The following is a 13,774-nucleotide window of genomic DNA, read 5'->3' on the forward strand; positions in this document are numbered from 1 at the left end:
AAAGTGCAAGTTTACATTTTTGAGCGTTTCTTCAATTTCATTATTTAGACGAGCTCCTGATTTCACCACGGTGTCTCACATATATTGATTTACAAAAATGTTTTTTTCTAAAAGTTTAATACTCTTCGGGACACATAAAGGTCATTTAGCAAGGCAAAGTTGGTTGAGAAAGAAGAACGAAATAGGAGAGAAAGAAAGTAAAGACGAAGCACCAAAATAATATCTCACCAATTTTCATCAAAGCAAAGAGGTCAATGTGCATAACTGTGCTAAGAGGTGTTGCACCTCGTGCTGAGATCAGTGGGTCTATCTATCACCCTCCCAACACAAACAGGAGGCTGAAAGCATTAACCCTTCCAGCCCCAGTCATTTTTGTGTACTCCCTAGATCTAACCCCAGTCTCAGCCAATACAGCAGTATGTGCAGAAAAAGAGGCCTGCATTTTAAAAAGTGATGCAATATCTTTATAATGAGGTTTAGATGATAACATTTAACAATTTTAAAAAGTAAATGAACAATTATTATGAAAATTAAAGTTGAGTTAGGTTGGCTACATTTTTAAAATGCGCAAATTCGATACCCCCCGATAGTACGAATATACACTCTTGTGACAGTGGGAGGTACAAGCCGTACTGAAAATATACGCACATGGGTTTGCAAGGGTTAAAACACTTTACTTATCTCAATAAGAGAAAAACGCTTTCATATTTCAATTTCATAGTAGAGACAGAGAAAGGAGGAGCCCAGTGACCCAAATAATGTGACTACAGAGCAGGTGAACGTCTTACCTCTACATTCATCTTGACCTATTTGGGTGAAACCCTCAGGACAGACACAGAGGAAGGAGCCTACAATGTTCTTGCAAGCATACCTGCACTTGTTGGCCGGTGTGGAGCACTCATCCACATCTGTAGACACATGAATTATCAAAATCAAATACATACACAGATTTATTCATGCCTATAACAATACAGTGAACAAGCTGATGTATATGGAATAATCTACATTGAGAAATTTAACAAATTGATTTTGATACAGCGCCTGTACGTGTTAAACGTTTATATGAAATTCTTCACATTTGAATAAATTAAATTCCTTCTAAATATGATTCTGGCCTTTTAATTCATTTGTGGGGGCTGGACGAACCGAATAAGATCCATTTTGAAAGTCTGGGTGGAATGTCTTTCAAATGTTCCAAACAATATATATATGAATTCTAAAGGATCTTGCGCAAAATGTAGTTGAGTGTTTTACCCTGCTGTAAAAACTATGCTGGGCTAAATGTGGAGAAATAGTATGTCACTGAACTTCCGAGGCAGCTCTTAACCACAATATTATCTTCATTAATTTTAAGATGAAGGAAGTAGGGCCTATCATCTGATTTCATTAGAGTTCATAAGATCTCACAACTACTGAGAAGACATGAACGTGGCTTGTCAAATTTTTCAAAATTAATTCCATTTACCTGTCAATTAGTCAATCCTTATAAACACCTTTATATGAGTCTTTAACAAAAAGTATAGAAAGATTTCACATGACATTATTTTGAAGATGAAATATCAAAGTATGGCGCTTCAACTTTATTTGTAATTAACTAACAACTTAAAAACAGACGCGTCAAGACGCAAATTAATAAAAATGAATAAGAATTTGAAGAGGACAAATGGGGTAATAATCAACTGGGGAAAAATAAAATATGTTAAAGGAAACTTTATGTTAATAATAATTCCTTGTTTGGGAAAATTTTTCAAAACATTATAAAATAACATGTTACTAGTGGTTCGAGATTTGGGGAGAGAAAAAAACTGAATGCAAGAGTGGAACAGAAATTACCGGGTATTTAAAGTGTTAATAATGAAACATCAAATAATAAATCAGGAATGACAAACCAGCTTAACATTGGCAACACAATAATTACACCCCTCCCCCTCCCAGAATGTAATGAGGAATAAATTAAAGATAACAGCAACATAGCAGAAAAAAAACTCATTCCTTTGCTTTATTTGATTTTAAACTTGTTTTTTTTTCATTGGAGCTGTAGAGCTGATACTGCTGACTGGATAATTATTTTGTTCACCTTGGAAGAGTTCATGAAAGTCCTTACATATATTTCCAAACATTAATATAATGGAGTAAATGTTTACACTGAGATGAACACAGATGAGTATAGGAGTGTTAACTAGAATACTCTGGCATAGCAAACCTTCACAATGTATCTGGTCGGGGGCCACCTTGTACCCCATCGGACAAACACACCGGAATGTTCCTGGCAAGTTAGCACAGCGGAAAGCACACTGATTTTGAGGAGTGTTGCACTCGTTGATGTCTGAAAGTTAGAAGGTGGAGAGGTGTTTCATTCTGGGTAACTGAACAAGAAATGCATGGTTTTGAAGTAACTTTTAGTGCAGGACAAGGTTCTTCAAATGTTTGTTTTTTTATCACTACCCACTGAATCTTTTGTAATAACCTTCTCGCCAATCAAAATATTTTTTCACACAAATTATATTTGTTTGTTTTATCATAGTGAGAAGGACCTCTCAAGTAAGCAACAGGCCCATGACTTTACTTTGATGAACCCTGCTACTGTCTTATATGCAGAGCGTTCCAAATCTGACAGGGCCCTTAAAAAACCAATAAGGCATTTGTTTATGAAAGTCAGTTTTGAAACAGTCTGTATGTCATGCACAAAAGTTACATGAAAAAAACACCAAAAAAGCAACAAAAACCAAACAACAACCCCAAAGATTTTATTCTATGGTAAAAGGGACACAAACAACTGCAAACTTCCCTATGTTTTCAACAATAGATGAACAAGAGTCATCATAAGTATCAACAACAATTAACCCAAATATCCTATATTATGCTCATTCCAAGCAAAGTAGTAGTTTTTATTGGTAAAATGGGTAAACAACTACCCAATTATGTTTCAGGAACATCTCCATAAAGTTAGAACATGAGCTGAAACGAGGCATCTTCGATACCAAAAGAAAATGTACTCTTCAAGCTTGAAACGATCTATGTTATTATTCATATATAAAAATTCTGATATCCAACATTTATCCACTACATTTTGTGATACTGAGCAACGTCTGGATAGATGTTACTGTGATCCCTTTTGGGTCAGTGAGTTAAATTGGCTGAAGTGGAAAAATTTAGAACATTTTTCCATAAAATTCTTCTACTTCTCTTTCGGACATTGACATGACAACCTACTTTCAACAGAACCCATCAAAATTAGTAGCATAACCAGTCTATTAAGAGATGAGAATAACATCATGAATGAGCCCTCCTCACCCCCCCCCTACCCTCTCCATTAAAATCACAGACATTCAAATTTAAAACAATCTCAGAAAAAGGATGAGCAGTATTTTGTTTGTCTGTAACATTCTGAGTAAACCACAGGAGATCCAGACAGTATGTGAAAGAATCTGACCATGGAATTGAGAAGATTACATTAAAATTTCTGCCATAAAACTATGATTTTTTAAAGATAATCTATGCTTTCTGAATCAAAACAATCAGAATATTACTTTATATGTCAGTTTGAAATTCATATTTTCTCACACATTACTGCACAGTCCACCTTACTCTCACTGCCTTCCATGCATACACAGTGCAACAATATGGAAAGGGGATACACTGTTTATCACAGTTCACACTTACCTGTACATTTGCCAGTTGGTCCCGGCTCAAATCCTGTGTTGCAGGAGCAGTCAAATCCACCGTCTATATTCTCACAGGTACCGTTGCCACACATGGATCTGTCCAGGCACTCATCCTTGTCTGGTGGAAATAACAAACTGACTTAGAAATGTCTACAGCATGTTAGCTTATTCTACAAAGAAAATAAGTAACCCATGATGTTATTACTGAAAAAATATTTGGAAAGTCTCTGTCTTTGCAGACAGTAGAGTCTGGATTGTAGAGGCCTGTCAATGACAAAACTAACAAAACTGGTCAAAGCAAACAAGGAAATGTAAAGTGAAAAGAGCGCAAGGAAGGATAATTTCATTGTTGTAAAACATATCAGTATTCATTTTTTCATTCATAAAGGATAAAAGGGATCTAGTCATGCTCCCACTGCAACGTTTATAGAATCATATTCATATGTCTGGCTGGAAAATAGCATACAATAAGAAATCTCTCAAAGTCTGTTTTGTTAATGGAACAGATACAAACAAGGTAGACATTCCAAAGATGATTGATTAATGACAAAATTTTGGTATTATTATAGTAACCTCTTCTTTATCCCAAATGTAAAAAAAAATTGCAGTGGTAGTTTGGTAGTGGGTGGGGGGGTTTGAAACGCTGTGACATTCTAGTGGCAAGGATTTTACAGACATGACTTTTGAACCCTAAATAAAATACATATCACTCATGCCCATACCTTAGATTTCAGTCTGCTCCTGGCATGCAGACCAAAATCACACTATTCTTTAAATACCTACAGTACAACAATTTGTACAGCATATTAGAGTAGGCATCAATCTTTTTGATGCAATTCACTTTTGACCTAACTACAGTCTAGAATGCTTTTATTGAACATGCACATAGCAAAAAACACACAAATAGCGAACAGGTTCTCAGGACCCAAATTTTTTAAAATTCAAGTATATTCTTTGTATTCAAAACATAGCAAAATTTATACATAAAGACGAGATTTTCGCATTCTGCTGATTTTGCTATGTGCATGACAGATTGTAGTTCAAAATCAGAATTGTCTCTTTTTGGCTGTATCAAATTATCTATAGCTGCCTCACTTTTCTTCACAGGAAGAAGATGAGGTCTTAAATAATCATGCAATATGGTCTAAGAATGGAATGCTGACATGAGCCAGAACCGGAGTGAATCTATCGTAATACTAACTAGCACAAAGCCCACACACTACACATAATCATCAAGCCTCATTTACTTTTTTTAAAGTCTTAAATACATCCTTTTGAGAGGTCAGCACTTACCAACACATTTTCTTCCACTAGCATCCAGCTCATATCCTTCTTGGCATTCACAGCGGAAAGAACCGTCATTGTTTATGCAGATACCATTGACGCAAATGCCAGGATAAAGTTTGCACTCATTCAAATCTGTGTATGACAACATTATATTGCAAATTGTTGGGCCGTAAAGTGTTTTTCTATACTCCCAATCTATGTGAAAAAAGTCTGGTGCAAATTGGTTAAAAAAAGGGAAAAAAAAACAAATTCAAATTAGTACAATTCCATCTAGACAAAATGGACATAGATATTTAAGCAATGTCTCAGTTGCACACTACCACCTTTCCAAACAAACTTCAACATATGTCAATTGAACTTGACTTACATGACCTTGAATGTTTTTTGCACAGGGAAACAATAACAATAATAATTATAATAATTGCATTTAAAATATAAAGTGATCTTGCTGAGAGTACTGAAGTCTTATGTGAACAATGAGAAAAAGTGTAAGACCAGAGATATCTAAAACAAAATTCAGTTTTGTTCCTGACAGGGACACCAGAAATGCTATATTCATCTTAATAATGTTAATCGAAAGACGTATTAAAGCACAGAAAGATCTGTATTTATACTTCATAGATTATTCAAAGGCACAGTATGCTCTGTTGACTCTCCAAAATTGAGACTTTTTAAATTACCAACATAAAAGACAAGTTTACTATGGAAATGTTGTAAAATCTACCTGAGATAATTCCTTCTGGTGTAGGAACGTAGCCATAGCCCTCTGGGCACAGGTACTCAAATCCAGCTGAAAGACAACAAAACATTAATTGGAATGATCAGACAAAGAAACCTTAAATATATTCATTTTTCCAACATTACTCTAACCTTTGACTTGGTATTATGTAGTCACTAGATTATGGTCCGCAGGAAAAAGAACTTTTGAAGAAGTGTTTGTAGTTGGCCCAGGATTTGTTAATCAAAATAATTCAATAATTCAATGAATTCTATGATAGAAATTAAATATGCTTTTATACACTTATGATGTCAACTTACATTAAAAGAAGACTAAAACTACCCTGATAAATAAAATTTGCCAGTCATGATCTTGTATGACATTACTTGGACACGTATAAGTTTTAAATTTTCAAATTGCCAATATTTCAATATCACACAGTTTTTATATGAAGTAAGTGCTGTTCTGAGCTCAATATGCCATTCTAAAAGCAAGCCTCTGCAATTGGGGAACTCTGGGTGAGGGGTGGGGTCTACTATTAACAACTAGATCTTCTCCCTCCTCTAGACTGGCATGAAAGAGAGAAGAGGCAGTAATGAAGAGGAGAGACACCATCCACACTTGTGGCCACAGTTATGGCTTGGATCTGAGTGACTTCACACAGTTAAAAATAACTATTTAAAAGGTTTGATAAATTAAAAAATATACCCGTTAACTCTTTCAGCCCTTGCCACTGGTAGACTTGAGGCACAGATTAGAAAACTGCACGTGTGCCTAGCCACCGATACACTGGTGAGCGAGACTCTATCTCCAACCCAACAAGTCTGGTACAAAATGCACACGGAAAACAGTGTTTACTACAAAAGATGTTACTGATTATTTTGAAGATCTTTCTGAATCGGATGCCTGTAATGACGAAGAATACCCTGAGTGGGGTATGGATAATAATTCTGACGATCTTATAAATGTTAGTAATATATTGCTCAGGAGCTTACACAGAGGGGCATGGTAGCCTCAGGAGGTCAGGGTTCAAAGGGTTAAAAAAATCTTTGGACTCACGATCTCCAGGTGCAGGACATAAGTCACATCTTCCATCAAAGCCCCAAGCCGCAGCCTCAGTACAACAGCATTCTGCCCGGGACAAGATGCCTTCCCTTGGACTGACGCAGCGGCCAAACTCAAATCCATCATAACAAGAACCAGGTCGTACATCTGAAATAAAACAATTTGACCTAACAACTACTATCATCTCAGAGAAAACACTATGAATATTTTTACAGTGACTTCTTTTACATCTTATTCCTTCCTACTGTTACACTATAAAAAATTGAAAAGAAAATCAAGAGAATAAAAAGAAAAAAAAAAAAAAATAATACTTAATATAATTTTTAATCCAAACATTGGTGGAATACATTTCGAACTATGTTAAAAAAAAACTCATCGACTCTCTTGACTTATGGTCAAGATCCACAATTCATTAAACAGTAGGAAAAAAAATACTGACCGATACATGCCATTCCATCAGGTGTTGTTTCAAAGCCAGGTGGACAGATGCACATAAATCCTCCATCTGTGTTCCGGCACTCACCCTCAAAGCAAGCATTTTGCAGGGTAAAGCACTCATTGACATCTGCAACAGTGGTAAAAACAAAGGGTTTACCAGTCTCCAGGTTTGATACTATGAAAACTAAGAAGGTAAACTGAAAAGGAAAAAGAACTGAATAATACATTTTTGTACAGATCAAAATGAACTCGGTATAACTTTGAATTATTGCAAGGCGTTTCAAGTTCTAAAGTTGTGGGGCTTCTTATTTCACAAAAACATGAAAAGCCTCCCTATTATATATACCAGTTTTGGGTAAAACAAATTCATAAATAATTCAAAATAAGAGCAAGTTGCACAAAGGATAAGTCATTTGATTTCCACCATTCACACTCTTAGGCACAGGAATCTGAGGAGTAACAGTAAGGTTTGTTTATGCTGCTCGCCAAATACATGAATTAGATTAGATCGGTATCACAGGTTTTCTCCAGGGACATTGTATCCATGTCAACCTGGCTTGGCTCAAACATGTAGTATTAAAGCAGTTTGCTTTTTAAATTAGCTAAATTGTCAATGGCAGCATGAAACACTGTTATATTTTTATTCATAGGAAACACCTCATATCTAATACTTACATTTGGATGAATACAATCTTACTTTGAGTCTTCTTTCAACAAAATGTATTTTCAAAAGAAATATTAGCAGAAAGGTTGTAAAGGCATAGGTACGAGAAACAAGTTCCCCTACCTAAGCAGGTCTTCTTGTCAGGAGACAGTTGGTAGCCATCTGGACATGTGCAGATGAAAGATCCCTCTGTGTTCTGGCATGTTCCTCTCTCGCACATGATTCCCAGCTCAAAGCATTCATCGATATCTTATGAGAAGAGAGTTCATGATAAACCAAACTGTAACATACACTTTAGTAAATGGGCAGAGAAGCATTTTGGCTTTTAAACATTGTTTTAACAATGTCATCTGTCTATTTCTTGGATATGTTGATCAGTTCATTTTATCAGGATGTAAGTTTCCCATCTTATATTTCCACATTCTTAAAAACAACAACTCAAAACCCTGGTTTTCTCAGTGATTTAATTTATCAAAAGTTTGGATGCATGCAGTAATTAAATAAAATTTATGCCATTATTAAAGAGCAGCCAGCTTTGTTACATTTTAAAATGACTAGATTTCCTCATGACACACTTTCTCAAATGTTTCATCTTAATTTTAACAAAACTGTTATCATTTCTACATAAAATTGAAAGAGTACATTTACATTAATATTGAGATTTTGGCTGCTGATATGACCTGATGCAGTTGCGAGCGCAGTAAAACTTTAATTACTAAAGCAACAAAGGTTGAGATCAGTATATTTGACATCTTTTTAGCAAGAGCCAGATTCATATTCTCAGTTCCAAATTTACCTCTGCAATGATGACCATCTGAAGACAGGGTGTAGCCATCTGGACATTGGCAAGTAAAGCTGCCCTGGGTGTTGATACATCGCCCATTGGTACAGATGCCGATCATGGCAATACATTCATCAATGTCTGAAAAATGACGATAATGGTTCTTAAAGCTTGTACATAAAAAGAGAACAGAGTCATAAATGTTCCACAGATGAGTATTCAGAGAATAAAAGAGATTCTTGTTGTTCAGACAATTTTTTTCTTGAGAAAACAGTTATAATATTACATAAAGACTCCACAACAGCCACATTTAACTAGGATCATTTGGAAAATACAGCATTAATAAAAAGAAACCTTACAGTGTTCAACTTTAAAATTTCATATATTCCTTAAAAAAGAAACAGCAGATGAAGCAGACCATACCAGAATGCCATAAACCATTCCAGAAATAGTTAGCACATTAATATTAGTAATAGGCTGATATCATAAAAGCTTGCAATAAAAAAAAAAGACACAAGTCATGAGCCAGTATCTACCTGTACAGTCTCCCTCAGGAGTGAGTGTGAACCCATCGTTGCAGTGACACTGGTACATGCCATTGCCATTAGTGCAAGAGCCGTTCCTGCAAAGTCCAGGGCGAGCGGCACACTCATCAATATCTGTAATAAAGACATCAGAGTGAAACAACAGCACATCCACTACAATAGGTTATATCTGGCGGGGACAAAGTAGTACAGCACCGGAATTAAAAAGGAAATAACAAAATAAAAAGGACTTTCAGAAAAAGCCTTTACCCAAATGTACCCCCCCTCCCCTTCCTTCATCCCCCCCAAAATAGTGAGAAGTGCAAGCAAATGAAATATCATATGTTTATTTTTTGGGAACAAAATGTAGAAAGGCAGAAAAAAGACTGTGACAAAAACAACCCTTGACATCTCTGAATGGACAGTTCTGAATCTTTTCGAAGCTGTGAGGGCCCCCAAAGGAAAAACCCAAAGGAGGACTGTTAAGTAGAAGTTATACCCTAAGTTCAGTTCAAAGCTTCATGATGATGATGATGATGAAGATGAAAATGATAATACTATGATGATGTTGAGATTAAAATATTTGTAATTTGGAAAGAGAGAGAGAGTGTTAAGCTGCTGAAAGACTTAATCTATGGAAGGACATAAAATTAGACGTGTGAAAGATAACGGGACTTAGAAGTATGAAGCATAGCATTAAAAGATTTGATAGAGGTGTAATCCAGAAAGTGATGCAGAATACACAGGCTGGTCATTAAAACAAAAAAATATTGCATTTTTCATGTACTTTGTTACAGTATGTAACAAAATTAAAGTATATTTGACTGAAAGTAGTCTCAACAGCCCATTCTTCAGGGAACTGTGCAGGCAAGGAGAAGTAGAGGAAGGCAAAGGAAGAGGTGGACCAACAACATTGTGGAGTGGACAGGGAAATCCTTCACCCAAACTCAAGCGCTTGCAAAAAAAAAAGAAGAAAAGTGGAGGCACCTGACGAGGCTCTATGTCATACAGCGCCCTTACGATCCTCATGCATTACAGGAGCAGTGAACAGTGAACAGCCACAACATAAATTATTTTTACTTCTCTGCAAAACCTGATGAGGGAGTTAACTTACCAATGCACACTTCTCTGCTCGGTGATAACCTGTAACCATCATCACAGATACAGCTGTAGCTTCCTTCGAGGTTCATGCATTCTCCGTTCTGACACACACCTGTTACTTCCTCACACTCATTGATGTCTAGTAAAACAAATGAACATGTGTGAAACACATGGTCGAAAAGGTCCAACATAATATAGTAATTTACCGATAAATATGCAAGAAGTTACAAGTTTAAAATATGGGCTGTTGGCCTTTGCACTTGGAAAGAATTGGTTCAGTTAAAAGCAGTAAACTTCCATTTGTCAACGTCCCTAAACAAAACAAAACTCGGGAACATAATAGTTATAGCTGTGAGTCACGCCCTTCAGCACTTAAAAAACCCCCGATAAAATTCATGTAAGGTTCTCTCTAAGTACTCAATATCAACAGGCTTTAAAAATGTAATGAAAGTTACTGCACACACATTTCATAAGGTTCATTTTGAATAGAGGTGCAAAGACTAATGGTAAAGTGTTTTTTTTAATTCTAAAGTTACAGAACCATTTTCAACTTGACTCAGAGCTTTGTTTATTCTCTTGACAGAAAAAGACCAGAGAAAGTATATCCACAATGAATTCAGAAACTTATACAATTCCAGGTCGTGTGTTCACAAGTAAGCGCTAAGTATGTTGGCAAACCCATGGTGATGAAGGTGTGAATGTAGCTTTCTAAGGAAAGAGACTGTAAGCGGTACAATTCGGCGCTCAGAACAAGTAGGAATCTTTTAAAATTTCTCTTCAGGGTCAGAATATTATGATTCTCAAGTAATATATCATAAAAATCTTATACGAGAATGACAGTGAAACAGATTTGATAGGTCCAAGTTCTCACCTTCACACCTTCTGCCGTCAGGCCGCAACCTGTAGCCGTCAGGACAACCACAAGAGTAGCTGCCTGGGTTGTTGATGCACTGAGCATTTCCCAAGCATGGATTGATGTCACGACGACACTCATTGTCATCTGAGAATAGAATATACATTTCTAATGAAAATACTAAGACAAATCACGTCTTCTATTGCTTTGCGCTTAGTTCCAGTTTCCTTATAACTAACAAATAAAGCAGAAAGCTAATCTGAAGGTAACACTAAAACTCTGCAAAGGTGACATGACATGGAATTCAGAAGGCTGTCAAATTATATAAGTTCAGTTAAAAAACAAGTAACACTATTCTCACCTACAGACTTCACTAAACCATATCACTTGCCTTCACATGTTTGTCTGAGACTGTCGTAGACATATCCACTGAAGCAGTCACAGCGGAAACTGTAAGGAAGATCAATGCATCTACCATTCTTGCACAAATCTGGGTTCACTTCACACTCATTGATATCTGTCAAATAAAAATAACATCATTGAAATAATGAATGTATTAGAAAAAACATGCAATGCCTTTGTAATATCCAAAAATGGATTTTTTGTAAACACTAGCAAGACAATAATGCTACAGTTATATAAGCCTAACTGGTAAACAAAAAATGAAAGCTTAAATCAATGCAGATGGTATGATAGTAACATTCGATCATATTCATTAAATAGAAGAAGTTATGCCAAAAAATTAATGTTAAAAGTGTACCAACAGATACCAGTGAAACCTACAATATGCCATAATAATCTAACATAGATAAAAGAAAGCTATGATCCTGGCTGGTGTCAAAAATATATTTACAAGCAAACTGATAAAAGTCAGTGGGTAAATCATCCGAGAATGAGTTATGATAAAATTTCCAAATAAAGGACCTTGTGTTAATGACCAAATATATATCTTTCTTAAAAAACAACATCTACAACCAGAAGTTGACTCTTACCTGTAATTTTGATGGGTCCTTCTTCACAGAGAGCTTCAAACTCTCCTGTAAATGAAAAATATCAAAGAAAAAATGATAATCTACAATGAAGCAAAACACAGTTTCAAAATGATAGTTGCATTCTTAAACTTTTTGATGTACCTTATTGTTAGTGCCTATGACATTCAAATATCAGTTTCCAAATTTTAAAAGTTAAAGGGACATTTCAATGACTACAGCAAAGAATTTTTTTTTTTAAATCCAGTTTTCATCGTTTACATCTTCCAGGGAACTATGAAGTAAAAACTTATCCAATATAAATGGTAAACCTGAAAATAAAAAACAAAGTCAACTCAAAAGTAATAAAGGCACCTTTTAATACACTAAACCAGACACTAAAACAATTTAAAACACAGCAATTTAAAAAATGTCAACAACAAAAAACAACAACAAACAAACCAAGCCAAGATGATATTCATATCTCAGAACCAAATGTAACCTTTATGCCAATAAGCACAGCTTGTAAAATTCAGATTGCAATAATTTTAGGCCATATAGCTCATTGGCCCCAAATATTGCACATATAGCACTGATCAGTATTCATAAACAAGTTTGCTAGAAACAGCAGCTTTCAGGGTAATTTCAGATAAAGTATGTTCTGTTCTTTTACTCCTCCACTTACTGTTATGTAACACAATGTGCAGTCTACTAAGTTCTGTTGCTGTTCTAAATCAGAAACAGATACAGTGAAACCTACAAGTTACTGTAGATTGTCCGTGATGATAGAAGAAAGTACTATCTCAGGTCCTGTAATATTTTTTGCAAAGGAGTAAGTGATGGTCAACTTTGTCACGATGGAATTTGCCCACTACGCAAAATGTGAGATGTGATTTAATCAGATTCACAAGGAAATTTAAAGTGACATGCCTTACTTTATGGCGAAAGACTACTTGGCTATTAGTCTCCTCTCCAAAGGATCATCCTAATTTGTCTTACTCAAGTGAGTAGTGTTCCAGACATTCCTCTTCACGATTTCACTCAGCCTATGGTACACTGTAACATTAGCCATCCAGCCCCCCATTTGGTGGCACAATATCCGACATTCCCCCCCCCCCCCCCCCCCCCCCGAAACACACAAGCAGAAATGTGGTTACCACCACAGAACTTTCATAATTTTCAACTCACGAGAGCCTCTGGCTGGGCAAGCGGAGCAGGGCTCTCCCCAAGCAGAGCCAAACAAACAGCAGCACTGGAACCTGGTCTGGATTGTAGTCAGAGCATCTGTGCACTCAATGTCATTATTTCTGCTGGAAACGTTGAAGTACTCTCTGTAGCAGTTACCCTTTCGCATGTCTAGGAGGTTGAAAGTAAATGTGAAATAAATGAGACTGGATTCAGGAATGTAAAAGAGCACGTTAGAAAAAGAGAATGGAAGTAGTACAGTTTTTAAAAAGTGACCAATGGCACACTTTCCAGATCCACAACATTAGAACATTTTAACATACATTAAAAGAACAGGACAAATGAAACATCCTCACATACAAAAATACCCATTCAGGAGGGGAAAGAAGACTTCTGTCCACGAGATAAAATATTACAAATGGGACCTCTGTTTCACTTTTTAATAGAATTAAAGTAAGTGAACTATTAAAAGACACTAAAAACTTGTAAAATCATATTTCCATGTACAGAATCAAACATGGGTGT

General features: G+C 35.9%; 1 protein-coding gene across 1 annotated transcript in view; it reads right to left on the minus strand.

Annotated features, from left to right (window-relative positions):
- LOC101863002 (fibrillin-1) overlaps positions 1-13,774 on the minus strand; it is a gene marked incomplete in the record, with an annotated part of 97,899 nt that overhangs the window by 15,012 nt on the left and 69,113 nt on the right. Inside the window, 15 exon segments of the mRNA XM_013079392.2 lie at positions 789-908; positions 2,204-2,326; positions 3,664-3,783; positions 4,959-5,084; positions 5,677-5,742; positions 6,730-6,882; positions 7,175-7,300; positions 7,961-8,086; positions 8,634-8,759; positions 9,155-9,277; positions 10,257-10,382; positions 11,115-11,243; positions 11,488-11,613; positions 12,089-12,133; positions 13,253-13,420. Coding sequence (XP_012934846.1) covers positions 789-908; positions 2,204-2,326; positions 3,664-3,783; positions 4,959-5,084; positions 5,677-5,742; positions 6,730-6,882; positions 7,175-7,300; positions 7,961-8,086; positions 8,634-8,759; positions 9,155-9,277; positions 10,257-10,382; positions 11,115-11,243; positions 11,488-11,613; positions 12,089-12,133; positions 13,253-13,420 — 1,803 coding nt within the window.

The sequence above is a fragment of the Aplysia californica genome, unplaced genomic scaffold, assembly GCF_000002075.1.
Source record: "Aplysia californica isolate F4 #8 unplaced genomic scaffold, AplCal3.0 scaffold00050, whole genome shotgun sequence".
Classification (NCBI taxonomy): Eukaryota; Metazoa; Mollusca; class Gastropoda; order Aplysiida; family Aplysiidae; genus Aplysia; species Aplysia californica.